At 48.5% G+C, this 24,708-nt stretch overlaps 12 protein-coding genes across 12 annotated transcripts; 9 read left to right on the forward strand and 3 right to left on the reverse strand.

Annotated features, from left to right (window-relative positions):
• Positions 1 to 177: 177 nt before the first annotated feature.
• M430DRAFT_36788 (hypothetical protein) lies at positions 178 to 1,742 on the reverse strand. The gene has a single exon (XM_024866994.1). It carries the CDS (start codon positions 1,717 to 1,719, stop codon positions 367 to 369), a length of 1,353 nt encoding a protein of 450 aa, XP_024717644.1. The 5' UTR covers positions 1,720 to 1,742; the 3' UTR covers positions 178 to 366.
• A 584-nt stretch (positions 1,743 to 2,326) lies between these two features.
• Positions 2,327 to 5,968, forward strand: M430DRAFT_145307 (hypothetical protein). The gene is made up of 7 exons (XM_024862939.1): positions 2,327 to 3,231; positions 3,277 to 3,425; positions 3,472 to 3,560; positions 3,608 to 4,429; positions 4,477 to 4,801; positions 4,850 to 4,979; positions 5,024 to 5,968. Exons 1-7 carry the CDS (start codon positions 2,447 to 2,449, stop codon positions 5,805 to 5,807), a joined length of 3,084 nt encoding a protein of 1,027 aa, XP_024717645.1. The 5' UTR covers positions 2,327 to 2,446; the 3' UTR covers positions 5,808 to 5,968.
• Positions 5,969 to 6,067: 99 nt separating this feature from the next.
• M430DRAFT_174956 (hypothetical protein) lies at positions 6,068 to 6,895 on the forward strand. Its single transcript, XM_024863684.1, has 3 exons — positions 6,068 to 6,203; positions 6,255 to 6,350; positions 6,411 to 6,895. The coding sequence occupies exons 1-3, from the start codon at positions 6,182 to 6,184 to the stop codon at positions 6,671 to 6,673; spliced, it is 381 nt and encodes a 126-aa protein (XP_024717646.1). The 5' UTR covers positions 6,068 to 6,181; the 3' UTR covers positions 6,674 to 6,895.
• Positions 6,896 to 7,162: 267 nt separating this feature from the next.
• On the forward strand, positions 7,163 to 9,250 carry M430DRAFT_68958 (hypothetical protein; the record flags this gene model as incomplete). Its single annotated transcript, XM_024869395.1, has 6 exons — positions 7,163 to 7,316; positions 7,376 to 7,430; positions 7,486 to 7,586; positions 7,687 to 7,838; positions 7,896 to 8,304; positions 8,352 to 9,250. 6 exons carry the CDS (start codon positions 7,163 to 7,165, stop codon positions 9,212 to 9,214), a joined length of 1,734 nt encoding a protein of 577 aa, XP_024717647.1. The 3' UTR covers positions 9,215 to 9,250.
• A 1,935-nt stretch (positions 9,251 to 11,185) lies between these two features.
• M430DRAFT_108439 (hypothetical protein) lies at positions 11,186 to 11,797 on the forward strand (the record flags this gene model as incomplete). The annotated part of the gene is made up of 2 exons (XM_024861212.1): positions 11,186 to 11,471; positions 11,559 to 11,797. Coding segments are annotated over 2 exons (525 nt in total), but the record flags the coding sequence as incomplete, so codon positions are not given.
• A 275-nt stretch (positions 11,798 to 12,072) lies between these two features.
• Positions 12,073 to 13,601, forward strand: M430DRAFT_36790 (hypothetical protein). The gene has a single exon (XM_024866995.1). It carries the CDS (start codon positions 12,283 to 12,285, stop codon positions 13,528 to 13,530), a length of 1,248 nt encoding a protein of 415 aa, XP_024717649.1. The 5' UTR covers positions 12,073 to 12,282; the 3' UTR covers positions 13,531 to 13,601.
• A 638-nt stretch (positions 13,602 to 14,239) lies between these two features.
• On the forward strand, positions 14,240 to 14,953 carry M430DRAFT_21835 (hypothetical protein; the record flags this gene model as incomplete). The annotated part of the gene is made up of 1 exon (XM_024864578.1): positions 14,240 to 14,953. The coding sequence occupies one exon, from the start codon at positions 14,240 to 14,242 to the stop codon at positions 14,951 to 14,953; it is 714 nt and encodes a 237-aa protein (XP_024717650.1).
• An 899-nt stretch (positions 14,954 to 15,852) lies between these two features.
• M430DRAFT_68960 (hypothetical protein) lies at positions 15,853 to 17,708 on the forward strand. Its single transcript, XM_024869396.1, has 7 exons — positions 15,853 to 16,085; positions 16,135 to 16,176; positions 16,238 to 16,640; positions 16,690 to 16,895; positions 16,940 to 17,019; positions 17,086 to 17,463; positions 17,522 to 17,708. Exons 1-7 carry the CDS (start codon positions 15,945 to 15,947, stop codon positions 17,550 to 17,552), a joined length of 1,281 nt encoding a protein of 426 aa, XP_024717651.1. The 5' UTR covers positions 15,853 to 15,944; the 3' UTR covers positions 17,553 to 17,708.
• A 205-nt stretch (positions 17,709 to 17,913) lies between these two features.
• M430DRAFT_36792 (hypothetical protein) lies at positions 17,914 to 20,722 on the forward strand. Its single transcript, XM_024866996.1, has one exon. The coding sequence runs from the start codon at positions 17,969 to 17,971 to the stop codon at positions 20,609 to 20,611; it is 2,643 nt and encodes an 880-aa protein (XP_024717652.1). The 5' UTR covers positions 17,914 to 17,968; the 3' UTR covers positions 20,612 to 20,722.
• Positions 20,723 to 20,752: 30 nt separating this feature from the next.
• On the reverse strand, positions 20,753 to 21,702 carry M430DRAFT_174978 (hypothetical protein). The gene is made up of 3 exons (XM_024863685.1): positions 21,431 to 21,702; positions 21,108 to 21,321; positions 20,753 to 21,028 (listed from the first exon to the last, which is right to left on the reverse strand). The coding sequence occupies exons 1-3, from the start codon at positions 21,467 to 21,469 to the stop codon at positions 20,895 to 20,897; spliced, it is 387 nt and encodes a 128-aa protein (XP_024717653.1). The 5' UTR covers positions 21,470 to 21,702; the 3' UTR covers positions 20,753 to 20,894.
• Positions 21,703 to 21,900: 198 nt separating this feature from the next.
• On the forward strand, positions 21,901 to 22,928 carry M430DRAFT_44645 (hypothetical protein). Its single transcript, XM_024867711.1, has 3 exons — positions 21,901 to 22,019; positions 22,074 to 22,185; positions 22,257 to 22,928. The coding sequence occupies exons 1-3, from the start codon at positions 21,982 to 21,984 to the stop codon at positions 22,887 to 22,889; spliced, it is 783 nt and encodes a 260-aa protein (XP_024717654.1). The 5' UTR covers positions 21,901 to 21,981; the 3' UTR covers positions 22,890 to 22,928.
• A 245-nt stretch (positions 22,929 to 23,173) lies between these two features.
• M430DRAFT_44646 (hypothetical protein) lies at positions 23,174 to 24,454 on the reverse strand. The gene is made up of 3 exons (XM_024867712.1): positions 24,042 to 24,454; positions 23,813 to 23,989; positions 23,174 to 23,687 (listed from the first exon to the last, which is right to left on the reverse strand). The coding sequence occupies exons 1-3, from the start codon at positions 24,175 to 24,177 to the stop codon at positions 23,257 to 23,259; spliced, it is 744 nt and encodes a 247-aa protein (XP_024717655.1). The 5' UTR covers positions 24,178 to 24,454; the 3' UTR covers positions 23,174 to 23,256.
• Between the last annotated feature and the right edge of the window lie 254 nt (positions 24,455 to 24,708).

The raw sequence follows: 24,708 nt of genomic DNA on the forward strand, positions 1-24,708 counted from the left end.
CCCCCCCCCCCCCCCCCCCCCCCCACAAACCCAAAAATAAATTCTCTTTTCTCCCCGAGGGGGCCCAAAGGAGATCTCTTCGCCCGTTTTGCCAGAGAGTGGCATGATCTTCACTGCGGGAGAACTCTCAGATTGAGCAGCTGTGTATTGGAGCCTTTGCTTCGTGCGGGTGTGATACCGAGTTGAAGGCATTCCCATCACGAGCTTGTTATTCATTTCTTGCGCCCAGCATGCTACTTGAAGAGATGGATACAGACTTCCTGGGAATCTGAAGCCAAGGCATCTACCCTCCGTGACCATAGCGAACATATATTGTACATATTATTTATCATACATGTAAAATAGGAACGACGTCCAGACTTAACTTCACAGTTTCCAGACTTTCCAGTCCGTTACTCCCATCCGTCCAATTACCCCGCCCACTTCTCCCTGCTTCTCCTCCCCGTCCTCCCATTTCTTCGGCCCGGCTAGGACATTGATGAAGCCCTCTGGCCCAGAGACAAAGATGAGCTTCGAGCCAGTGCTTGCACTGCTCTGTGATATCCCCGTCGTGAGCGCAGATATCTTCGTTTGATCTAGAAAGGTCCCTTCCTCGTCGACAAGATAATCCACGCTTAGGTGCTCTGGATGGCTATTTTGCATCATCTGTAACTCCCTTACAATAGTGCCAGTTGATTGAAGTGGATCTTCCGTTAAACTCCCCGCAGAAGACGAGTCCACACCCCCAACACAATCCTCCCGTTTCCGATTTGCCCACACGATATGTATTCTTGGCCTCTCATCTCCAGTTCTCTTGTCAAGCAGCGTATATGCAACTTGCATTGCTGGAGCAATACCTGTCCCACCAGCCAAAAATACAACATCCGTTATATCTCTTGGGAGGTCGATTTCTGGATGCGGGCCCCTTATTTCAACCTTCCCACCAACAGGAAGTCGAGCCAAGTAATTCGACACTTCTCCGCCCCGCTCTTTGCGTATAAGAAATCGAAGGTCACCCGGGTCTTGAACATCAGAGTTTGGTGGTAACGGTGTATATGATCTAGCAATTTGCAACTGTGGTTGTTTAAATTCTACAGACCAGGTCCCCTTATCCCACTCATCCGCATATGGATCCACGCCTGGTTTTACACCGTGGGAGGGTCGAAGGGTGAGAATAAAGCTTGTGGGAGAGACATCTTCTCTGGCGACGATAGAGAATGGTACGAATCTTGGGGCGTCGAAGATTGCATGTCCTTTGGAATTAGTTGAGTCGGAGAGAATGTAGGTATTGATGAGATAGCCAATCCCAACCAGCCATGCAATCCTATATAGCCATATAGCACGCCGCCAGCGCCCAATTGTTTCCTTCGACATTGGCTCTTTATAAGTTATGAGGAGTCTGGGCATGGGTCCACGAAAGGGCAAGGGAAGGATGGGGAAGATCTGAACCCGAGAATAATATCGCTCCAGCTCGTTCGTCAGGGTCTCGTTCTTTGAAGCTTTGAATATTTGGTCTTTGGGCCATTTCCCAGGATGACCAAATCTCGCGATGAGTTGCTCGAAACTCTCGTCCGGCCGCTCAGGCTGGTTGTCGGGATCCTCTGCGCGCCTCGAGGAGAATTTGCGGGAGCCGGGGCAGCGCGGTTGTTGCAGAGCGCGCCGTATCGGTAATGGAAGACATGGTTGCTTGCTCGAGGGATTGGAGAATTTCCACCTCGTCTTCAGGCGTAAACACTGCATCGGAGAGTGTTGGATATGGCGATGTGATGTGCGACTGACTGGCGCTTTTTCTGCCGTGGGTGTTCTGGATATATTGTTTAGTTAGAGCCAAAAGGAGTTGGCGGTGAAGGCCTCGAGAGAGACTCAGAGACGCGTGCCAGGGGAGACCGTAATAAGAAGGGCACATAAATGATGATTAGAAATTGCTCTCAACAAATAGCCTATGTTACAAGTTACTCCATGCTGGTGTATCGGTAACATTTCCGCCTCTCATGTGCTTGCACAGATAGTTCGCGGTAGCGCAGGGTTCGACTCCCTGGCATGGAATGTACAATCCTTTTTTGCCAAATTTTTTTTGCCCTCTTTTTCAAACACCTTACCCCCTATCTTCATCTTCGAGCCCTTGTTTGAACATACAGCCGTCGATATTGTCAATAGCGGCTCTTCCTTTTGCTGATCCTGACAGTCCACGAAGCCATCCTATTTTTCTCCCTTTTCTCCTAATCATAAGGGGGGCAGCCTCGCCGTGCGTTCCTTATCGTCTCTCTCATCGGCGCTTATCATAAGCGAGCCTTCTGGTTGTCTTGTCGATCCCAGAGCTCCTCTATCTTGGCCTCTTCGCGCCTCAACACTGACAACATCATCCCGCCTGTCCATTCACGCCGATACGATGCTGGAGATGTTTTCCCAGCCCTAATATGTCACGATGATGTTGCTTTACGACTGAGACGTTCCGAAGATACCCACCATGGCCTCCTTATGGTCGAAACCAGCCCACGGTGGCCCAAGCAAATCCAAGGGCGATGCCGATGTAGCAGACACTGGCCTTGCAGATGTTGGCCTTCCTGCCCCTCAACCGCTGACCAGTATTCCAATGGGGCGACCACAGCTCCAGCGGAACCAGCCTCAGCCTCCCCCGCCCCATCAACCGCCCCCTCCTCCATCTCCGCAACAGGTCGGCAATCCAACGGATTCGCTCTCGTTGGTGCAGCTCCGGCGCATCGTTACTGAGTTTCCCAAAGTGGATCCCACATCATACGCGTTTACGTATGCAGATACAGCGCCATTTGAGGAAGAGGTGGACGAATGGTTCTCGTACAATGAGGCCGAATTCAGGCGCTTGCACAGAGCAAAGGACACTTTTGAGAGGCGATGGAATAAATTCGCGGGGAAGCCGTGGCTGGAGGCGGACCAAGAGGAACGGGAGCAGTTTGTCAAACAAGAAAGCAATGGGTTGCTGGCAACAGACCTTCGAAGGCGGTGCAAGAGTCTGCAGACCATATTACACATCATTCTGGGGGTTTGGAACGAGACTGCTGGAAAACCGGAAGAGCATGGAGAATGGAAGGGCAAAGGGAAGGCCGTTGAAAAAGAGTCCCATGGAAAACCAGGGGATGATGGAGCACCGAGACCCAAAACGAGAGCTACAAAATCTCAGCTTGACCACATGAAAGCTGGCATACTGCTCGTTGCGGAGGCAGATGGCATACGACATCTGTTCCAGGTCATGCAGGACTCCTTTAAGCGCCTTTGGTGAGAATTCCCCTGTGCCACTTGGAAATTTGCTAATCTCTCCAGGGACGATGAATTTCGAGAAACACAATTGCTGGAAGAAGACATTCCATTTATCCAGGATGAACTTGATAATGTTACTACGATAATGTATTTGGTGATTGAAGGTATTCGAAATGACCCAGAATCTCTCAAATATGCGAAGACAAAAATATGTAAGGATGACTATACCTACGGCTGAATTTTGCTGACATTTGGCAGTACAATTAAACCCGAGGATTGTAGATTACCTGATTACAATTACTGCACGGCTACGATGGGACGAAGCAAATGAACTCCCCCAAACAAGAGTCAGTAACCCTATGCGGTATGTCTGCCTTGCTAACAACATATCCAGATCTTCCTCCTTTTCTGGAAATCCATTTTACTCGTCTTTGGAGGGACAGCCGAAGTCAACAAGATCAAAAAGGCCACTGACGAATTGACAAACTTCAATGGTGATGGCGGTAAATTAATTACAGCCTCACCTCTCGATTATCATATATTCCGCCAGGAAATTACGTCCAAGTATCCCGCTTATACCCCACCGCCACCTTTACTTCCCCTCGAACCAGACAACAACTCCATTCTCCCACCTCTCCCAAACCGACCGAGTAGGGCCAATGGATCCAATGGCATCATACCTCCCCCAATGAATGTCAACAGTAGTGGAGCTTCTATCCTTCACCAGCCCGTTCATATTGCGACACCGGCCCCCTCACCACCTCCATCGCCCCCTGTGGGTGGAAAGGCTGGAAAGAAGCAAAACTATCAAACAAACCAGAATTTTCCTTTTATGTACCCTCCGCTGGACAGCACTAGTAACAGTGCTGGTGGCAAGGGAAAGGCTGGATTGCAAGAACAACTGGTCGGTCGCAAATGGGATGGAAGCGACATCCCAACATCGATCTTGGAGGCCGGGGAGTTGTTTGCGAAACGAATGCGCATGACACGAGCCATGCGACAGTTATGGGATGAGCGCGAGAGGTTTCTGAAATTCGAGCGAGGATGGGATGACGACCACGACGACGATATAGAAGAGCTGGACTTAGACGATCTTTTGGCAAAGAAGCTCACCACTGATGAACCGAAACCCCCGGCACGTCATGTTGATTATGGGCCCAATCTGGACGTCGATCCTGAAGTCAAGGCGAAGCTGGACATTGTTGAAGATTTCTATGTAAGTTTTGCCCTGTGTAAACATATAATAGCACTGACAGTCTTCAGAGAGAAGCGTTACCCCATCTCCAGTCCCTGGTCATAGTTTTACTGAAAGCAATATTGGCCAATGTCACTGCCCTCATCACCCAACCATTAGGTCAGGCCCAAGGAGGCTCTGGGCCTAGCTACAGACAAGAGACCAACGTTCGCGCCAATGGCGTGGGCCAAGGGCAGAATAAACAACAAGATCCTGCCAATATTCCTCTTCCTAATTCTATCGATCCTGCAGAATTGCCCGTTGATGAGATTGAGGCGATGAGGTCCCGGGAGATCACCGCCAAGGCCGTATCTGGAATTCTCCTCATCCTCTTGAAATGGTTCAAAGTTTCACGTGAGTTATTACCTACTAGCTCAGCAAGGAAAAGCTGATCCAATGCAGACATCTTGAAATTCGAGTATTTCACTCAACTTCTCCTCGATTCGAATTACCTCCCGTTAGTACTGAAACTGTTCGCCCACCAAGAGATCGACAAGGTCGTAGATAGTAAAACGGATCGCGATGACATGAGGTGAGTTTCACGCTTCGATTCCGAGTTCCATACTTACGAATAAGCTTCTTCGCGTTCTGCAACGCAAATAGCAAGTATGCACCACACGATCTTGAACCAGAAGGAAGCGAAGAAGATGAAGCCGCTCCACCACCCATCAAACTCCGCCGCGAACCTCCCCCTGCTGTCCCCGACAACGAGGGTAAGCTGCCAGCTCTTGCCTTCAAAGAAGGAAAAACAGAAGGACGACGGCCCATCCCTCAAGTTGACGAGCTAGGGCATCCCATCACTGAACTACCACCCGAGCCTATTACGGAGTTCTCGTGGCGGAATTTCGCCTCCTGCATCAATTTCTTGCGTGTTATGCAAAAAATATGCAAGAACAAAGCCCATCGGAATTTACTTCTGGTTCAATACAAAAGCTCCAACATTTTGAAAAAGAGTCTCAAGATTCCGCAGCCGGAACTGAGACTCTACACTCTCAAGCTTTTCAAGAACCAAGTCCCGTACTGCGGCCGTAAATGGCGGCAGGGCCACATGCGCGTCATCACCGCAGTCTACCTCCATTGCAGACCAGAATTAAGAGACGATTGGTTAGCGGGCAGTGATATTGATGCGGAGGTAGAAGAAGCTCTCCCGTTGGAACAGGCACTGCGAGCCCTTACGCATTGGCATAACATTAAACGATACCGGGATAAGATGGGTGCCGATACGAAATTACTGACGGAGGAACATGATTTCTTCGTGAGGGAGTTAGAAAAGATGGAGTGGGTTGATGATGGCTTTGGCGGTCTGGATGGGGAATCTGTGGATGGGAGTGCATGGGAGGGGATGGGGAATGGTTGGTAGGGTGAGGATTCCAATTTAGCTTTCCAATATGAGCGACGGGAACCTACCATTGTCCACTTCTTGGGTATTGACTCCTTGCATCACATTACAAGAAATCCGTGGTGATCCTGTATAGATCAGATAGATTAGATAGAGATCCATGCAGGAGTTTGTGCTTAGTCATAATGACGTCCAATAGGGTCGAGAATTGTCGGTGGGCCTCTTCTTATTGGCTTAGCTCAGAGCGGTGAGGCGGCAGAAAAGATAGCCGCACAGTATAACTTTTGAAGCGCAGCAAAGCAAATCTTTTCTTCAAACATCGAAAGCTTTCTCCTTCGAATCAGCGCAAAGGGTGAGCCAACGTACAGGCCGTGATCCTTCCGCAAAATCTCATCATGTCTGAACAAAACGCAGCTGGTATGTTGATGCCGTGGTCCTGCGTGTGGCCCCCTTGCTAATGCTTTGCAGCGTGGCCTCTGGCTGGCGCCGACCTCACACAGGAAATCCTGGATCTTGTTCAGCAAGCCAGCCATTTCCGCCAGCTTAAGAAAGGTGCAAACGAAGGTATGTACCCTATAATACATTCGAATCGAGTCTGGATGCTAACGCGATGCTTTTCTACAGCTACGAAGACACTCAACCGTGGTATAGCGGAGATCGTCGTTCTCGCTGCAGACACCGCGCCACTCGCGATCCTTCTTCATCTCCCTCTGTTGGCGGAAGATAAGAACGTGCCATATATCTTCGTTCCCAGCAAGACTGCGCTTGGTCGGGCATGTGGTGTCAGTCGCTCTGTCATCGCCGCAAGCATCACGACCAACGAGGCAAGCGACCTGATGGCACAAATCAGGGGGCTTAAGGATAAGGTGGAGAGGCTCATGATCTAATCCGGAGGATTGGCGGATGGTCAGGCTATACAAGGACGGTGTAGATTTGAAGAGTCCTCAACCAGATATCAAAAGCCATCAAAATCGAGCTTTCCAAAATTGCTAGAAAGTCTCCTGTACGCGTTTTTGTATGTCAAAATGTCCTACAAAATTACGCTGTAGAATAAATCACTTCTAGCAAAGATGCCTCCTAAATGAATCGTGCACTGCGAGAAGATCCGTATTTTAGAAGGTGTATCCCTTGAGCTTTGTGCTTACAAGCCTGAATAATCGTGGGTCTTCCGACCGTCTTCAGAGAGGACAGTCTTCTGAATAACTTTAGCTCTAATAGTAATTGGTATTTGTGGTCGATACTAATACGAATTAGAGCTCTAATACAGAAAACAGGGATCGAGGGTGCCCCGGGTGAGACCGAGATTTTCCAATCCGATTGACCTACATTCCTTTTAGCTACCTATGTAGCTATCTAGGTATTGTACTGCAACAAAGATGCGCTTTTACGCGTCCACACAACTTAGAGCTGGCCTTATACTCCGAGCCACCCAGCGCACAGTTATTCTACGCAACCCCCAGGAGGGCTCTCGAACGATGTGTGGCATAGGACTATCACCAGTGCTTCGAAAGGAGACCGAGGATGGCTCAGGTGAGATATAAAAGATGACTCCCTTCAGGAGATATTCGTATACAAGTACTTATCTACAGCAGAAGCTGTAATTTCAGAAGAGGAGCTATATCAATACACCCGTTACAGATGGCTGTATGGTTGCGACTCCATGCTATATACAACTAACTACAGACCTAACGTGATCTAGATCAGATGAGTCCGAGAAACTTGCTGCGCGTTATCGCAGATTCAACCTTGAAGCTCTCTTAGATGTGGCTGTTAAAACTGCTGGTCCTGGAGCTAAATCATGTAAGGCCACTATTCACTATTCTTAGTAGTTACCTAGGGAAGTCAATCCAAAGTTGGACCATGATAGAAGTTAATATATGCTTATATGGTTGTACCTTAGGTATAAAAGTTCTGAAGTGTCTTGAAGGCCAGTATAACAAAGCATTTCTCATGACAATGGACAATGGCGTGGAGGTTCTAGCGAAGATACCCAATCCTAATGCTGGGTCAGCATTCTATACAACTGCATCTGAGGTCGCTACACGAAGCTTCGTGAGTACATTCATTGCGTTCAAGTTGATTTAGTCAAGACTAATCCCTATCCTATAGCTACAAGAAGTTTTGAATTTTCCTGTACCACGCATACATACTTATTCTTTGAACCCACTAAATCCAGTCGGCGTCGAATATATTATTGAGGAGAAAGCTGCCGGCAAGCCATTAGGGAACTTATGGCGCCATTGGCCAAGAGAATCACAACTAGGCCTTGTAGATCAGCTCGTGGACTTAGAAGCAAAGCTTGCATCAGTGTTATTCCGGAAACATGGCTGCATCTATTATAAGGCCGACTTGGAAACCAAAGGCATTCCTACTCAAAGCCTTGAAGCATCTATTTCCTCTGGCAGTTCTTCGAAGGAACTCGACGCCTCGATTCTAGAGAAGTATGCACTTGGACCTTTGACCCAGGCAGTCCTATGGGAAGGCGGACGAGCTACAATGGCTTTAGATCGAGGTCCATGTAAGCAAAGGCTCTTACTTGATCAGTTATATTACTAACCTAAGGAGGGGCAAATGCTGTCGACTATCTGATGGCCATGGGAAAGAATGAGATACAATGGACCGAAACCTTTGCGGAGCCCCAGATGAATTATTGTCGGCCAGTGGATACGCCTGAATTGCCTGATGAATACATTTCCCTTCTAAAACGATACCTCACCCTCATTCCATATCTACTGCCCACCATCCCCGGGGAGTTACATTCCAAGACCCTTTGCCACCGGGATCTTCACCTTGATAATATATTCGTTGACCCGGATACGAAAAAGATCAACTACATTATTGACTGGCAATCGACTGCAGTAACCGAAATCTTCTTTCAGCATAAAGTGCCACCTCTGCTTCCTCCCCCTAGTGGCTATGAGGAAACACTGGAACCTCTATCAGAGGGTTCCGAATCAGTTAATCGCTCGGGTAATAGTGGTGATATCCTCAACCATTATCAGAACCTCACCCGAATTAAAAACCCCCTGCGCTGGGCCGCAATAAACTGTTCCCACAGCTCGACATTGACGCAGCCTGATTCTCTAGTTTCTGGCACATGGAGCCGGAACGATGTCTTCTCTTTCCGGCACGCATTAATAACCATCGCCGCTCATTGGAAAGAAATCTCTCCGAACTCAAGTTCTTGTCCTATAAGCTTTACGAAACACGAATTAGAGCTTCATAATGAGGAGATGGAGTTACTGGAAGAGCTTGGGACGGTGTTACACCTACTTCAAGACCAGAACTTGATTTCTGTTGGTGGTAGGGTTCTACGTGAAGATTATGAGCGGGCTCAAGCGGTTAATAAGCGTGTGAAGGAGATGTTGATGGACATGGTGGAAGATGAGAAGCAGAAAGCTTTGTATGAGAAAATATGGCCGTATTAGGTTTTGTTGGATACCTCATGTCAAGCATAGTATGGTAAACATTTATTCTGTAATTTATATACTCTTTTGTAGTCCCTTGTAGGCATTCAGCTGGGATCATGCCAGCTAACACAAGTACCTTTTTTAACTACTTTACTATATTTAATAACATATTCAAGGAACTAGAATACACAAGTAAAGTTTAACACTGTTTAAGTATCGTGTATTGTAGGAGTATAATGGTAGGCTATGATAAACATGCTTAGTATAGATAAAGATATCCAAACACGCAAATCAAAGGAGGCTGTAGTGTTAGTTACTAACTTAGTATCAAGAATTCTCGTGCAATTGATAATCGCGTCACAGCATTACTCGTAGCAATCAGAAAATAAACAAGCAGTTGGCCTTACAGGCAGTGGCAGAGGAGGCATGGCCCAAGGCCATGAACATGGGAGAATGGGTCCAATTTTGACGAATGATGCCGTAATTTGAGATCAAAGAGGAATCATTGAAAGAACTACTCGCCCACTTCAAACCGAAAAGGAAAGGAAAAGAGACCATAAATACATCCATAAGTTCTGATTATCTTCATTCGTGATGTCTGCTTGACTGCTTCTTTGTAGGCATTACTATCACAAGTCTTCCAAACTCGCATTCGACAGCCTTAAATGTGACAGGTGAAGGATCTGCTTGATTGTCACTATCCAGAGCAATTAGTTTATATCCTTCCTGAACAGAATGGAAAATATTGCAGCTGGTCACCTACTGGAACTCTCTAACAGATGTTGTTGGGGCAGTAGTCGGCTGTGGCTCCGACGGCGGGGTTGGCAACCTAGCGGACGTAAGTCAACAAGGGGAGTTGTTAATTGAGAATCTAGAAATGCGTACCTCATTCTTGACGAGCTCAACAGGAGCGGCAAGAGCCATGACGGCCTGGACAAGCACGATAGCGATGGTAGAGAACTTCATGGTGGCTGGTTGTTGCTAAACTAAGAAGGTCTATTTTGAGGTTTGAGACTTGATGATTTCGAGAGGATGATTCTTAGGGCTGTGTAGGGAACATGTTGAGAGCACAGCTGGCATTTATATTTCAGACTTTAGATGGTTTCCTCTTGCAGATGCTGGGCAGACATGTCCCAATGAAGAGATCTTAGGAAATACTCCAATTGGACGGCGTTACGCCAAAGACTTGATAAGATAGATCGACATTGCCAAGTAATGTAGCGTCGAAGTTGATTGCATTGATTGTTTCCTATGTAAGATTCATAGCCATTGCCACGAGTAAAGGTTCGCATATCCAAGACTTCGTACTGTACTACTGTAGTCAGCAGTCAATGCATACTAATGCTGACACCCAACTACCTATTTAAGAAAGTGGCAGTTGTGTTAAACGACACAGCGAATCAGCGTATGCGGCGTAGAACAGCAGTATGCCAGTATATGGAGAGAGAGACCAAATAATATGTTATCTAGAGGAAATACGAGTTACGATGCCCTTCGACCAAGTGGGAACTTTATCCCGCGACGGACTCACTATTTAATAACTCTGTACTTCGTAAGGGGTTCTGGGAACCGTACAATGTACTATGTATTCCTTCTCTGGCACATCGCCAAATAATCATTCTTCGGCCATGGCTTCTTTCAAAGTCTTGAGAACCATATTTGGATCGATTTATCGTCCGGTACACCAAGACGACAACATTTTTGAAAAGGGGGAGAATCATGAACCACTTCAACCTAGGAGTCCATATTCTAGAAGGCTTATTATAGCCTCCCATATAATCCTTTTCGGCTTCTATGTCCTAGGATTGCTCGTCGCCTCAAGGCGACAACCATCGACAGAGAAATGCGACTCAAAACTTTCGACTTATTGTACGAACTTCTATTGAACCCACAGAAATAGGACTAACCGTTCTTACAGCACCTGCTCTCCCAGTAGTAACTTACCAAGAGCCGCGCCATCTCAACGCAGAAATCATCCAAGAAAACCCATACCGTGGGCCACCGAGTCCAGAAATCGACGCCGCATGGCTACGAATCGGTCTCGCAACCCCTGGCATACGGCTTTTTGAATTTGATCTCAAACTGCTAAACAAAACCGATACCTCGAGCAGACGCCTGCACCGAATACCGGAGGAATTCGGGGGTGGATATCTGGGGATGCTGGAAGTGTTCCACTTGCTGCATTGTTTAAATTCGTTGAGGAAGGCAACTTACAAGGAGTATTACATTAAGGAGTGGAAGAAGGCAGGTGAGAGAGCTATGAGGGTTCATAACGGTATGTTCTTCTTCGAAGAACCCCAAGAAAGGAAACAAAATGAGATACTCTTAACAGAATTATATGTGAAAAGCGGCTAATGAGGAGGACCAGATCACTGCATCGACATGTTGCGCGAGGTTCTCATGTGCTCAGCTGATGTGACGCCGTTGACATTTTACGATGCGTTGGATAATCCAGCACGAAAACTTCCCATGCCTGATTTCTCGACCTTGCATACGTGTCGAAACTTCGACGAACTCTTGGAGTGGAATGCGAATAATGACCGCGCGATGAAGTGGGATGAGATGGGGCTTGACTTGAGCGACTCGCATCATGTTGATTGATGTGTAGTAGGTGTTTAGTTGTGTATATGTTTTTAATCACTGAAGAAACGATTGAACCTTGGAATAGAAAGACAGTCCCCTGATCGTGTCATGTATCGTGTACCATGTTGAGGTGAGAAATCGAGTTGGTTTTGGAGTTGATAAATTGGTCTTTCAACTTCCGACATCAGCTGATGAGAATGGCACGTGATTTTGATGTTGGCATCCAGTGTTTACGTCGGCCACCCGAGAGCCTCACCACCAGCACTTCACCTTCAAATGCGTACTTCGAACCATTCATCGCTGTATTCGCGATATCGTGAGATATTATCTCGGCATTCAATCGCTCATGATGCGCTATAAAGAGCAAGCTCAATGTGACCCGCCGTGATCAGCAACGCCAGTAAATTTCAATCAGCCTCCTCGCTCTACTTGCTGCTTGGGACTATTGAGCAGTCTTTAGTGCCGCGGCTCGTCCGCTATTTGAGACTCAAACTAGCACTACGATGGAAGATATCAGCGCAGCGAGAGAGCTGAATGCCTTAAATGCGCGGTATTTTGCGGATATGCCGCTGCTCGCACCACCCTCAGGACATGCAGAGCGGTCAAACGACGGCAAGACATTCCCCCTTTTCTCATCTCTTCCCCCGGAGATCAGAACGAGGGTTTGGGAGGCTTCACTGGCACCGCGCATCGTGAGATGGATACGAAAGAATGAGGGCGGAGTGTTCACCGCGCCACCGAGATCCTTGCCCCTCATGTCGGTGTGCCGGGAATCACGCGCAGCAGCGTTCTTATATGGGAAGTATCGGGTTTTGACTGATTCATCCAAGGTCTACTTCAGCCCATTGATTGACTATCTTTGGTTTGATCCGATGTGGACAACTTTGGGCTCATGGAGAACCTTTCCCCAGGATGATCCTCTGGAATCCATACGCCCGCAATTGGGAGAGCTACGGAACGTGATGGTGCATCCAAACTGGAGTGGTGAGCGGAAGGATCCCATGGTATCTTTTGCAAGGTTGCCTTTGAAGAGAGTTCTCGTGGCTGCAGACGAAAAATCTATTGGGCTTCAGAGCCAAGTCATGCTAGATACTATGCAAGACATCATGTATTACTATCTTGCTTTCCGAAGAGAAAACCCCGGTACGAAAATACCTTATATTGCCGTTGGGTGTCTGGGGTGGACGGGAAATGAACCAAGATATCTTCGCCATGGAAACAATCGCCAACTGCTGAAAGTGTTTGAAAACCATGCCGAGATGAAAGCTCATTTGGCTTACATAAGGGAAGAGGAGTGGAAATTCACGCAAGAACGATTTGTACGGCCTAAAATCGTCCACAATCTTCGCTGGGTGAGAAATGGAGAGCGACCTGTGAACGGTATTGGTGAGAGTACGAGAACACGATCAGTCGACTCAAAGCCTTATGGCACGAACGTCGGCACCGAGGAAACTAGGTCAAGAACTCGATTGGCGGGAGAAGGAGAGGATCCAGTGGCTTATGGCATGAGCCATGGCACTGCGCAGACTAACATGAGGGTTGAATCAGAGAGAGGAGAGGAGGATACAGCGCCTTGCCCTTCCGGAATGAGTCTTGGGACAGACGGTACTGATGCGATGGTTCGGGGAAAAGGGGATGAGGATGATACCGCGAAGACCACTTCTCGACACTTTGGTAAGGGATTGAGCCATGCATGGCTCTTTTTCAAGCATTGGTGTCGGAGGGCGTTCCACGGAAGACGGTCAAAATGAAGCTGTCCAAGAGATGCTGAATATCTCGTGGATCTTAGAAGCTTTCGACCCGGATCTTCTGCTAGGGGACTCTCTGTGAATATATAGCTTGTCTCAACATTCTCATTTCAACTTACTTGTCCTGTTTGTGAAGAAGGGAAACCAATAGCCCATAACTCAGAAGAGTGAGAAAGAAGACCAATAGTTGACGATCATTCGCCTAAGGGTCATTCGACCATGGTGCTTGAGCAGGGTTTCGTTATATCGGATATCTGTAGATGTCTGATACCAACGATATAACCAGGGCCAGGCATATCTTGCACTGTCTATTGCCATAAAATGAGATAGCAATAGGATTTTTCACTTGAAAATAACAGGATATGACAGAAATGGGGTCTTTTACCTCACCTTCCAGTGCCTGAGAAATCTTATCACTTTCGGAGGCAATTCAGTGTCAGGTGAGTACATATACCCGACGTTTGTCTGGCATATTGGCACGCTGATCCTTTGGGCTTTTCGGCTTCATCAAGACCACCACCATCTAACCTATGGACAGCACTGTACCTCCACATATCTAGACCTAGAAGGTCAGCGCCTGCTAGATCTGAGAACTCTTTGCTGGGGGGAAGAAACCTTTCGTAGGTAGAAGATCTTGTCACACTCTAGAAAGAATATACTGACTTGAAGTGACTTCCTTTGTTAGGCTACTTTGCTCGACCCGTCACTCAAGATGTCTCGCTACTTGGAGTACTTGGAGTCATCGAGATTCTTCCTTGAGGAGCTTCCAGACTCAAACGTTGAACTTTTCAATCAAGTACCTACTGTTACGCACTTTCCTCAATTCTTCAACCTTCCACCCAATGCGAGATATGAAATATGGCACCTTATGCGTGCTCGCCGAATTCGAGCCACAATTGACGGGAATGGTATTCTCCATACTCGCACTCCGGACCCAGTCACCTTCAAGATTTGTCGCGAAAGTCGTTTTGCAACTATAAAGTTTTATCAGGAGCCCTACCAGCTTGCCAGCCATCCAGCTAATGGTACCATTGCCGCTCTCCATGGCCACTACTTTGACCCCAAGGTTGACAAGATCGTCCTGCACAAGCGAAATCCCGGTGATGCTACTCTCTTCATGCAGTACTCTACGAGCAACAAAAGAGAAGAACTTGGGGTCGTCCAATCTCTAGAAGTCCCACGTTATGACTGGAGTATATTGATGTTCGCCGGTTGGAAGGTATGGTCTGAGGGTTTCTCGTCCCACCTCAGCTATTTCCGCTGCTTCAGAGGTTTGGAGGAATTGGTTCTGATTGGAGGGGGTGATGGATTGCGTACTGAGCAAGAGCAAAGAGAGTGCAAAGCTGCCTTCAAAAGAGTCTTCGAAACCTTCAACACCTTCTACTCCGATTACAGCATCCCAAATATCATTGTTAAGATGCCATAGGGTGCAGACAGTGCGAGGAACCAGGTTAGATTTCAATGCTAGAAAGAACAACTGATGCTAATATCTAAAATGCAGCTCGATGGTATAAAGGGGAAAATTATTGCAACTCCGCCGGATTCTTCAATGGGTCCTGGTATCAAGGAGGGTGGAAATCATAAGCAAAGGCGCTATCATCGCATGGAGATGGGATCAATGGGATGCAACTATGCAGCTATGGGGAGAAGGACACTTGAGCCCCATCTCCCATGCGAACCAAATAATTTATTGGAGGAGAGAGAAAAAAAAGATACCAAATGAAATATGACTTGGCGACGTGAGCTCAAAAAGAAACATGAACCTATACACTGTACGCCGCCCCAGAACCACTCAGAGGTCGCGGATTCTGAAGGCTGGCATTTTAGCCACAAGCATCATGTATCGCCGTTCCGTTCGGGAGGAAATGCAATTCGGGAGGAAATGCAATCATAAATAGACATCTGATGTATTGATGCACCAGTCAAAGAAGCCAAGGGCTTTATCATTATTTGTGTCTATGGAAAAGATGTTGTCTGTTGTCGAGTTGATGGAGATCGCCTAAAACTAAATTTAGGGTTCTCGCTTATAAGACCCTTTCCAATGTAAACTCTACCCACTTATCGAACCTGTTGACGTCTTCTACCGTAATGTATAGAGCAGAGCCTCAGAGGCTATCTCGAGTTGAAGGTTCTGGTTTCTCTTATATATAGAGACCCTGATTTGTTCCCAATTATTGATATACTCATCAACATCCATGGGCAGAAATGACTCAAATGAGCAAGTTTGCTTTTTCGCGTTGAATTTGTGAGGATTCCAAAGAGAACTGAAAAGGAATGCGACATATTGCAAGGATAAATCCTGCAAAGTTAGATCGTACTTGTCCTTTATATTCCCATTGCTGTCTCGTACAAGACACTGGCCTCCCTGCCTTGTGATTTCTTCTAGTTGCCAACACTTTTACCACAAAATTATAAATATGGCATCCCTCCTTTCCAATCGAGGACAAGAAAATCTTGCGGGATTAGAGATTCCATGGCGGTTTGCACCACCAGCTTCAAAAAGATACAATAAAGTTTCAAATCCGTCAGGTTTGATATCCTTCGCCACGGCCGAGAATGTAGGTCTGCCTCCTCGGTACCTTGCTCAGAACTAACCACTCAATACAGGCAGGGGTTCAAGAAGAACTGGAAAGATACGTCGCAGAAAATGTCAGATGCATGCCCAAGCCTCCATTCTTTCATTTATCAAAAGCTCTCTTACACAGCCTAGGTCAGAATCCCCGCAGCAGCATTCTTCTACCGTTATAGTACCCTAGGTGGCCCCCTCTTTCCCGCAGCGATGGCTTCCTTCATGAATGAGCACTTCAATCCCTTCATACCCGTAGAGGGGAACCAGATATTAGTCGCCAGCGGCATAACAGGAATCTTGAATATGCTAGCGTTCAGCCTGGGCGATCCAGGCGATGCGGTTCTGGTCAGTTCTCCAATATACGGGCGATTTGAGCTGGACTTCAGCAACGAGGCGAGGTTGAGGATAGTTTATGCGAGGATGGAAGGGTTGGATTCTTTTGAAGAGGGGGTAGTGGAGCGATTTGAGGAAGCGATAAAGGAAGCCGAGGCGAGTGGAACGAGGATCAAGGCATTGATGATCAGTAACCCGAGTAACCCGCTGGGTGAGTATTCTCTCTGAGCATCCAGACTAGGGTTCTAATTACGGGAAAGGGATATGTTATCCGAGGGAAACACTGCGAAAAATCATGGCCTTTTGCCAAAACCATCGAATTCACCTCATCAGCGACGAAGTCTATGGACTTTCTGTCTTCGATACTGGCAATCCAGATGCCATGTCTTTCACGTCGGTTCTGTCTTTCGACACAACCGGGCTTATAGACGATGAGCTTCTCCACGTGCTTTACGGGATGAGCAAAGTAAGTCCTGTCTCCAAATCAGACACCCTCTCTAATTGACTTAGGATTTCGGTGCAGCAGGTCTTCGTCTCGGCTGTCTCATCACTCGCAGCGTTCCCGTATATCGCGCTTGTACCGCAATCGGGTAGGCCCTCCCTCTGATCACCACATACTTTAGGGTTCTGTTCCCTCTCCATACTAACTATTGTAGCCGCTTTCACAACCCCTCGGGTCCCTCCATTGCAATCGGTACCGCAATTCTCGAAGACCGCGCATTTCACACATCCTTCCTAGCTCGTTGCCGCTCCCGTCTCAGTAACGCCTACAAAGTTACCACCGGCGCTCTAGAGAAGGCAAATATCCCATATCGTAAAGGTGGAAACGCCGGGTTATTTGTTTACGTCAATCTATCTGCATGGCTGCCCGACGCAGGCATGAGTGGGCAAGATAGGGAGTTTGCGTTGGCGCAGCACCTGGTTGATCATGGAGTATTTCTGCATCCAGGTGAAGAGCATTGTGAGGAGGCGGGATGGTTCAGGTTGGCGTTCGCGAGTCTGGGTGACGAGGAGCTGACGGAGGGCCTGAGACGGTAAGTACCCCGCGTGGTCATTTGAGGCAATGAGAGCAGGCTAATTAATTCTGTATAGCTTGACATCTGCGCTTGACTCGTTGGCTTGAGAATAGATTCTTATGTGGAAGAGTTGATGAGATCTTGTTGCGTAGCACTTATCAGTGGCTATGGAAGAAATATAAGTAGGAATCACTATTTATGAACGGAACTCGCAATGCTTTTACCCTTCATCTTATTTGGATGCTATTCATTCTAAATTGAAGTCTTCATATATTGATTCTGCCTTGGAAGAACGCTCTCAAAGATAAAATCGAACCCCTCCCCCTTTTCGGTATATCAGCACGTGACACAAAGATACAACTATTAGCTGCCCCGCACTAGGCCATATCCAGTGATCTGCCACCTGCCACCGCCCAGGTTCAAAAAAGTCCAGACTGAATTCTGATGTTAACTCGGAGTCACTGGCACCAATTCCACAAAAAACGAACTCCCGCGTGAGGTCGGGGGAACCCGCGCAGCAAATATGACCAAGCCTGACATAAGGCCTCGAGTTCTGTTTATTGATGCCTACGACAGCTTCTCGAACAATATAGTCTCTCTCCTCGAAACCGAACTCAATGTTTCGGTCCGTACAGTCAAAATCGACAATCCGGCCCTCAGCTCCGACGCTGCCCTATATGAGGAGTTGAGACACTATACAGCGGTGGTATGCGGACCTGGCCCCGGTCATCCCGGGAAGAAGGAGGATGTGGGGATCATAGGAAGGGTTTGGAAGTTGGACGTCGAGCAGGTGCTGCCGGTCTTGGGCATCTGTCTGGGATTCCAGAGCCTGTGTCTTGAATTTGGAGGGGAGGTGAAGAGATTGAAAGGTCCGCAACATGGGATGATCCGAAGAGTGAGACATATTGGGGAACATGGGAGGGATGGGAAGGATACGGTCTTTGAAGGTGTTGGGAACCTGACAGCGACACATTACCAGAGTTTATGCGTGGATATTGGGCAGAGCTCAATCGCACCAGACGTATGGGAGGAACATGTGTGGACCCCAACGAGGAAGTGCCCGGATTTGATGCCATTGGCTTGGGTTGAGAGTTGTGGCGCGGATGAGAATTCGGGTGTGATGGACGACAGAGTGCTAGTCGCAGTGCAACATAGGGCGAAGCCGTTTTGTGCATTGCAGTATCACCCGGAGTCCATTTGTACCAATGATGAAAGTAAACTGGTCATCAGGAATTGGTTTCGACAAGCTCAGAGCTGGAATCTGACATACCGCAAAACGCCCTACGACCAGAAAGTTCCTATACACGGAAAGCTTCCCGTTCGCGATAGTCTTACACACCAGTATAATGCAACATGTCTACCATCATACCTTTCACCGGGAGAAATCGAGGCAGAACGGTTTATAACGGACTTGGAATTGGATAACGTTTACCGAGTTTCAACAACCCAACTGCCGGACGCTATTTCGGTTCCAGACATTGTTGAAGCTCTTCAGGATAGTCGGCGAGATCATATTATTTTGGAGTCTTCAAATATCCACGAAAAGTCTACCGGGCCAGCAGATGTCAGGGGCAGATATAGTATTATTGGATTGGATATTGATGGTGGTTTGAGATTCGAATATAAAGCGCCATCGAATTCTATCAAAGCCATTTACCCCGACCAAGGATTGGACAAGGAATATATGATTGATCTCCGAGGTTTGGGTGTTTGGCCCTTCTTGGCCAGCTTTTTAGACAAGAGGCGGATTTCCTCTGATGACGAGGACATACTATCTCGATCGCCATTTTTGGGAGGTTTCATGGGATACACAACATACGAGATGGGTTTAGAGAGCATCGAGGTAGCCTCTAAACCCAGAGGGGCAAACCACTCTCGCCCCGACTTATGTTTTGCTTGGGTCACCCGAAGCCTTGTTATAGATCATGTTGAGAATGTAATTCACATGCAAGCATTGGTCAAGAAGGGTTCCGAAAATCCAACATGGATGGATGCCGTGGCCTTGAAATTGAAGCAGTTATCATTGCCAAATATCTCGGCCATATCTAGCAACCCTACGAATGAGAAAAAGGTAGCATCTGCAAGTTCATCTCAAACATCTATTCTATCAGACTTCTCTGAATCTCATGGCTCGATATCAATGTCGTCGTCGGATTCCATCGATCTTAGTAACGCGACCAAAGTACCCGACTTGGGCATATCAACCAGTCTCCCGCATAACGACGAATATGAAACCAAAGTGCGCCGCTGTCAAGAATACATCCGCAGTGGTGATTCCTACGAACTGTGCCTCACAGATCAAACTACCGTCCAACGCCAGCGCTTCGATTCCCCTCACAAACCATCTCATGTCCACACGCTAGAAGATATCGTTCTTCACCGTCAGCGAACCATCCCGAGCCATCCTTCCAGTGCGTGGAATCTCTACCGCACCCTGCGAACCCGCCAACCCGCGCCTCTGGCCTCCTACATCCGTCTCGGGTCCGCCACGCTGGTCAGCTCCTCCCCTGAGCGATTCCTGTCCTGGACGCGCACTGGCACGTGCGAGTTGCGCCCCATGAAAGGCACGGTGCGGAAATCACCTGCAGTGCCTGACCTCGCGTCCGCCATCCCCCTACTCGATGTCCCGAAGGAAAAGGCCGAGAACCTGATGATCGTTGATCTGGTGCGGCATGATCTGCACGGCATTTGCGGTAGCGGGAATGTGGAGGTCCCGAGACTGATGGTCGTTGAGGAGTACCGGAGTGTATTCCAGATGATTAGCGTTGTCCAGGGGAAGATTACCCCTCCAGAGGAGGGGGTCGATAGGGAATATACTGGAGTTGACGTCCTGGCTGCGAGTCTACCGCCTGGATCTATGACGGGGGCGCCAAAGAAGAGGAGCTGTGAGATACTGCAAGAGATTGAGGGCAAGGAACGTAGTCTTTACTCAGGGGTTGTGGGTTATATGGATGTGGGTGGGCGAGGCGATTGGAGTGTGACCATCCGAAGTATGTTCCGCTGGGACGACGAGGATATTGTCTCCTACACCGAAACTGGCGAGGAAAGGAGAATCGAAACGTGGCATATTGGTGCAGGTGGTGCGATCACCGCATTGAGTACGCCGGAGGGGGAGAGGGAAGAGATGCAGACGAAGTTGAATGGGACATTAGGCGCTTTTAGATGATTTCTGGGTAGGACTCACGTCTTTGCATTATGGGAGGAAGGAATACTCAACGTATTCGCATTGGGTTTGGCGTTTGTTAGGAGGATAATAGCTCAACGATACCAATAGGTGCTTGGATAAGGGGTTCGGGAATAGAATTCAATACTTTGATGAGATCCTCGTGATCCAAAAATCGATGAACCATATGAACATGTCTAATAGATGCTATTTTGTACAATCGACTCACTTAATAATGGTTCCAATTCCACCCAGTCATCATCGCTCTCATCAGCCTCCACTGAAACTAGAATTCCTGCTCCTCCTGGAAAAACAGGCCAAAGCTGATAATCGTGCCATAAATCAGTAACCCGCCAACAATAGACATGATCATCGCTGGAATACGAATGATTTCCGAGTGAGCAAGAACAGCCGGCAAAGCTACAATTTGTCAGCTCCTGTCGCATTCCCAAATTCCATGCCTTCCCAGAACTCGTCTACGAGAGGAGATTCAACGTACCAACACCCATCACAACCAAAAACCCAGTGCAGAACCTCCCGAAATCTACAACGGCATTGCCACTGCTCTCCACGAAGTCATCGGGGTTCGCGCATCGTCCGCAAATCCAGTTCGGCAGCGGCGCAAGAACGTAGGTTGCAACGACCAGGAGCGGGAGGTATTGTTTGAACAGGGCACAGGAGAGGATTACGAGGAGAAAGCCGATTGCAAGGACCTGGAGGCTGTTAGAGAGCGGGGTTGAGAGAGGGATGAAGGCGGGGCACTCGGGGGGAGTATTGGGATGTGAAATAGGCAGATCATCTGGCGCAGAGTGCGAGACTTACAAAAGACAGCGAGATGATGGTCTTGAGGCCCGCGGCCATTTTGGCGGTTGACAGAGGCACTTTGGCGTCTTGTTCCTGGTGATGGGTTTGAGGCCTTGTGGGATCCGGATTGGGATGCGCTCCCGCCTCTGCGAGATTCAAGCCTTTGTTTTCCAATAATATCGTATCAGCCCCCCTGTTTGATTGTCGCGACAGCTCGAGGGTGTTCAGATTCGATTTGCAGCAACTCGTTCGTGATATCGAGCGATGGTCGTTATCATCGCTGTCGTCGGCTGAGAGCTGACGTTCCCTCGGCGCTTGTTGCGGCTCAAGTTGCTACCCCTGTTGGACCACTGGCGCTACCCTGTTTCCGGCTAGCCTACCGCTAGTCTGGGATAGGCCTAGCGCATAAAGTATACTGTGTACGGCAACCTTACCTTAATATGGAGAGCTTCATCAGCGTGTCTGCCTCAACTCCATCTTCTCCTCTAGAAACCCAATCCCTCTCCCATCATCCTCACGATCCCTTCTTTTGAGCATCCACCAGCAGCTGAAGCTGCCCTCTCGTCAAGATGTTCAGAAATAACTACGATAACGACTCGGTTACCTTGTGAGTGGTGGTTCGAAGCTGCATACCGACGCGCTCAAGCTGACTTACGCATAGCTCTCCCCAAGGACGGATTTTCCAAGTCGAGTATGCGTCTGAAGCCGTAAAGCAGGGTTCAGTGGTGGTGGGGATAGTGAGCAAGACACATGCTGTTCTCGTTGCGTTAAAGGCAAGATATGATCCAAACCCCCCAACCAACAACACGCCGGGGCCCCAAGCTGACGAGCCCACGCTGTCCAGCGCAACGCAGAAGAGCTCTCCTCGTATCAGAAGAAGATAATCGCCATCGATGAGCACCTGGGCCTCTCGCTGGCCGGTCTCGCATCCGACGCCCGCGTCCTCTCCAACTTCATGAAGCAGCAGTCGCTGTCCTCCCGCCTCACCTACGGCCGCGCCATTCCCCTCGAGCGCCTGGTATCGGCCATCGGCGACCGCGCGCAGACCAACACCCAACACTATGGGAAGCGACCTTATGGTGTCGGGCTCCTCGTCGCGGGGGTAGATGAGACGGGGCCGCATCTCTTTGAGTTCCAACCGAGCGGTATGACGCAGGAGATGATAGCGTGTGCGATAGGAGCGCGGAGTCAGATGGCGAGGACGTATTTGGAGAGGAACCTGGAGAAGTTTGCTGATAGCAGTAAGGAGGAATTGGTGATTCACGGGCTGAGAGCGCTCAAGGAGTCGTTGGCGCAGGATAAGGAGTTGACGGTCGAGAATTGCAGTGTGGGTGTTGTTGGCGTGAGAGCGGAGGGAATGAAGACCATCGAGGGCTTCAGACTTTATGATGGCCAGGATGTTAAGCAATGGGTTGATCTGGTGGCAGATGGGACGGAAGAGGGCGGAGCGGGGGAGACTATGGAGGTTGATACATGATATTATTGATCTTGACTCTGGATGTGGGTTCGGGTTTGGGATGGGGGTTTTAAGGTGCAGATGACTTGCATTGTACAACATCAAAAGACAGATTTCCTTTTTAACTGGAAGATGAATTTTTAGATTCTTCCTTCGTCTCGTCGTGCACCGATTCTTTCTAGTGATGCTTCCTGATCATCCATCTATGCCTAGCAACCGCCTTTTGCCATGCCAGTAACATTCTATCTCTTCTTTTCTTACCCACTCAAACCCATGCGAAACACCAGTTAACGCAAAACCCAGGCGATTTGCTCACAATGGAAAAACAATCATTATCATGCCGTGCCATGCCAATTCGAGCCTCATCAACTTTCCCAACAGAAGGCAATCATTCCTTACCCCACTCTAGCTGGAACCTCCCCTTTGCGACTCGATACTCCTTCAACGCCCTAACAGCCTCCTCCGCAGTCTTCGCTTCTGCAATGATGTCCTTATTGCCCTCGCCCACGAAGCCGGCTTCCACGCTCTTTCTCACCCAGGCCAGCAAGTCATCCCAATACCCTTCGATATTGAGGACAACCACCCCTCGGTTGTGAATGCCTAGCTGGTTCCACGTCACAACTTCCATCAATTCCTCTAAGGTGCCGTAGCCGCCAGATAATGCGATGAAGCCGGACCCTTCCCCGCCTTCAAGGACTTCTGACGCCATCATATGTTTGCGCGTGTGCATGTCTTTCACTACTGTTGTCTTGCCATAGATGTTGTAATCCGGGAGCTGGCCCTCTACTGCGTGCGCGGCCGGGGCCTCAGAATCTGGTCCTGTGTGCATAACATAGTTAGCAGAAGCGCCTCCGGAGTAGATAGAGGGAAAGCTTTGTCAGAAGTTGCTCTTGACTCGGAAAATCACCCTCTGTAAGGTTAGACGATATAAAGGGGCTACTGACCTCGTTCATATTTGACCAAAGGGGCGGGTATGATTCCATGCACAGCTTCGGGGCCAGATAAAGAGACCAAAGTTCGTGCAATTTCACCCATAATGCCAACCGTTCCGCCCCCAAACACGAGCGAGATGTTTTGCGATGCCATGACTTGGGCGAGAGAGCGGGCTGCTGCCATGTGTGCTAATTGCAAGGTCAGCTTTGGCTAAGAAGATATTGGACATTGGAGGAATACCAGGAGAGTTTCCGGGCGAGGAGCCACAAAAAACGCATATCTTTACGGGTCGTGAAGGGTTTGCCCCAGCTATTGAATTGGCCGTTACATTCGTGCCGATAGAGGGGGCGGCGGGGGAGGCATCGCCAGATGTCATAGTTTCTGATCTTGTTTGTAGACTTGTGTTGGACTTATTATATCTCTGAGAAAATGCTAAAAAGCAAGAGAGTGCTGATTCTCAAGGGCAAAGGAGAGTGCGTGTGATTTCCGGGTACGAGAAGGGGTAAGGTAACGGAGGACGAACTCGAGCGTCTTATCGGTGAGGCGGGACAAGCGAGGCGCAAGATGTGCTGGTGAGACTGAAACTAGGTCTTAGAGATTGTGGTTTAGAGGAGCACAATCTATAGAACTGAGGAAGGACAGTTGCCCAAGTGATCCACGAGGGGAGCAAAGATGTAAAGGAGAGTTGATTGAGTTGAAGAGAGAGAAAGATGGCGGATGTGGGGTTGAGTAACAGGAACAGACAAACTCTACGGCGGCGGGGAGCGGCAACCGTCGTAGAATGCGGCCCGATGTTTTCCCGATCGCGACACGCCTCGGCCGCCCCGGACGATGATTGGCCAGTCGCCCATACCTCCCAAATAACTCTTGAACTCTTTCGCTGCCACAACACCACAACAGACACCGT

The sequence above is a fragment of the Amorphotheca resinae genome, assembly GCF_003019875.1.
Source record: "Amorphotheca resinae ATCC 22711 unplaced genomic scaffold M430scaffold_11, whole genome shotgun sequence".
Lineage (NCBI taxonomy): Eukaryota > Fungi > Ascomycota > Leotiomycetes > Helotiales > Amorphothecaceae > Amorphotheca > Amorphotheca resinae.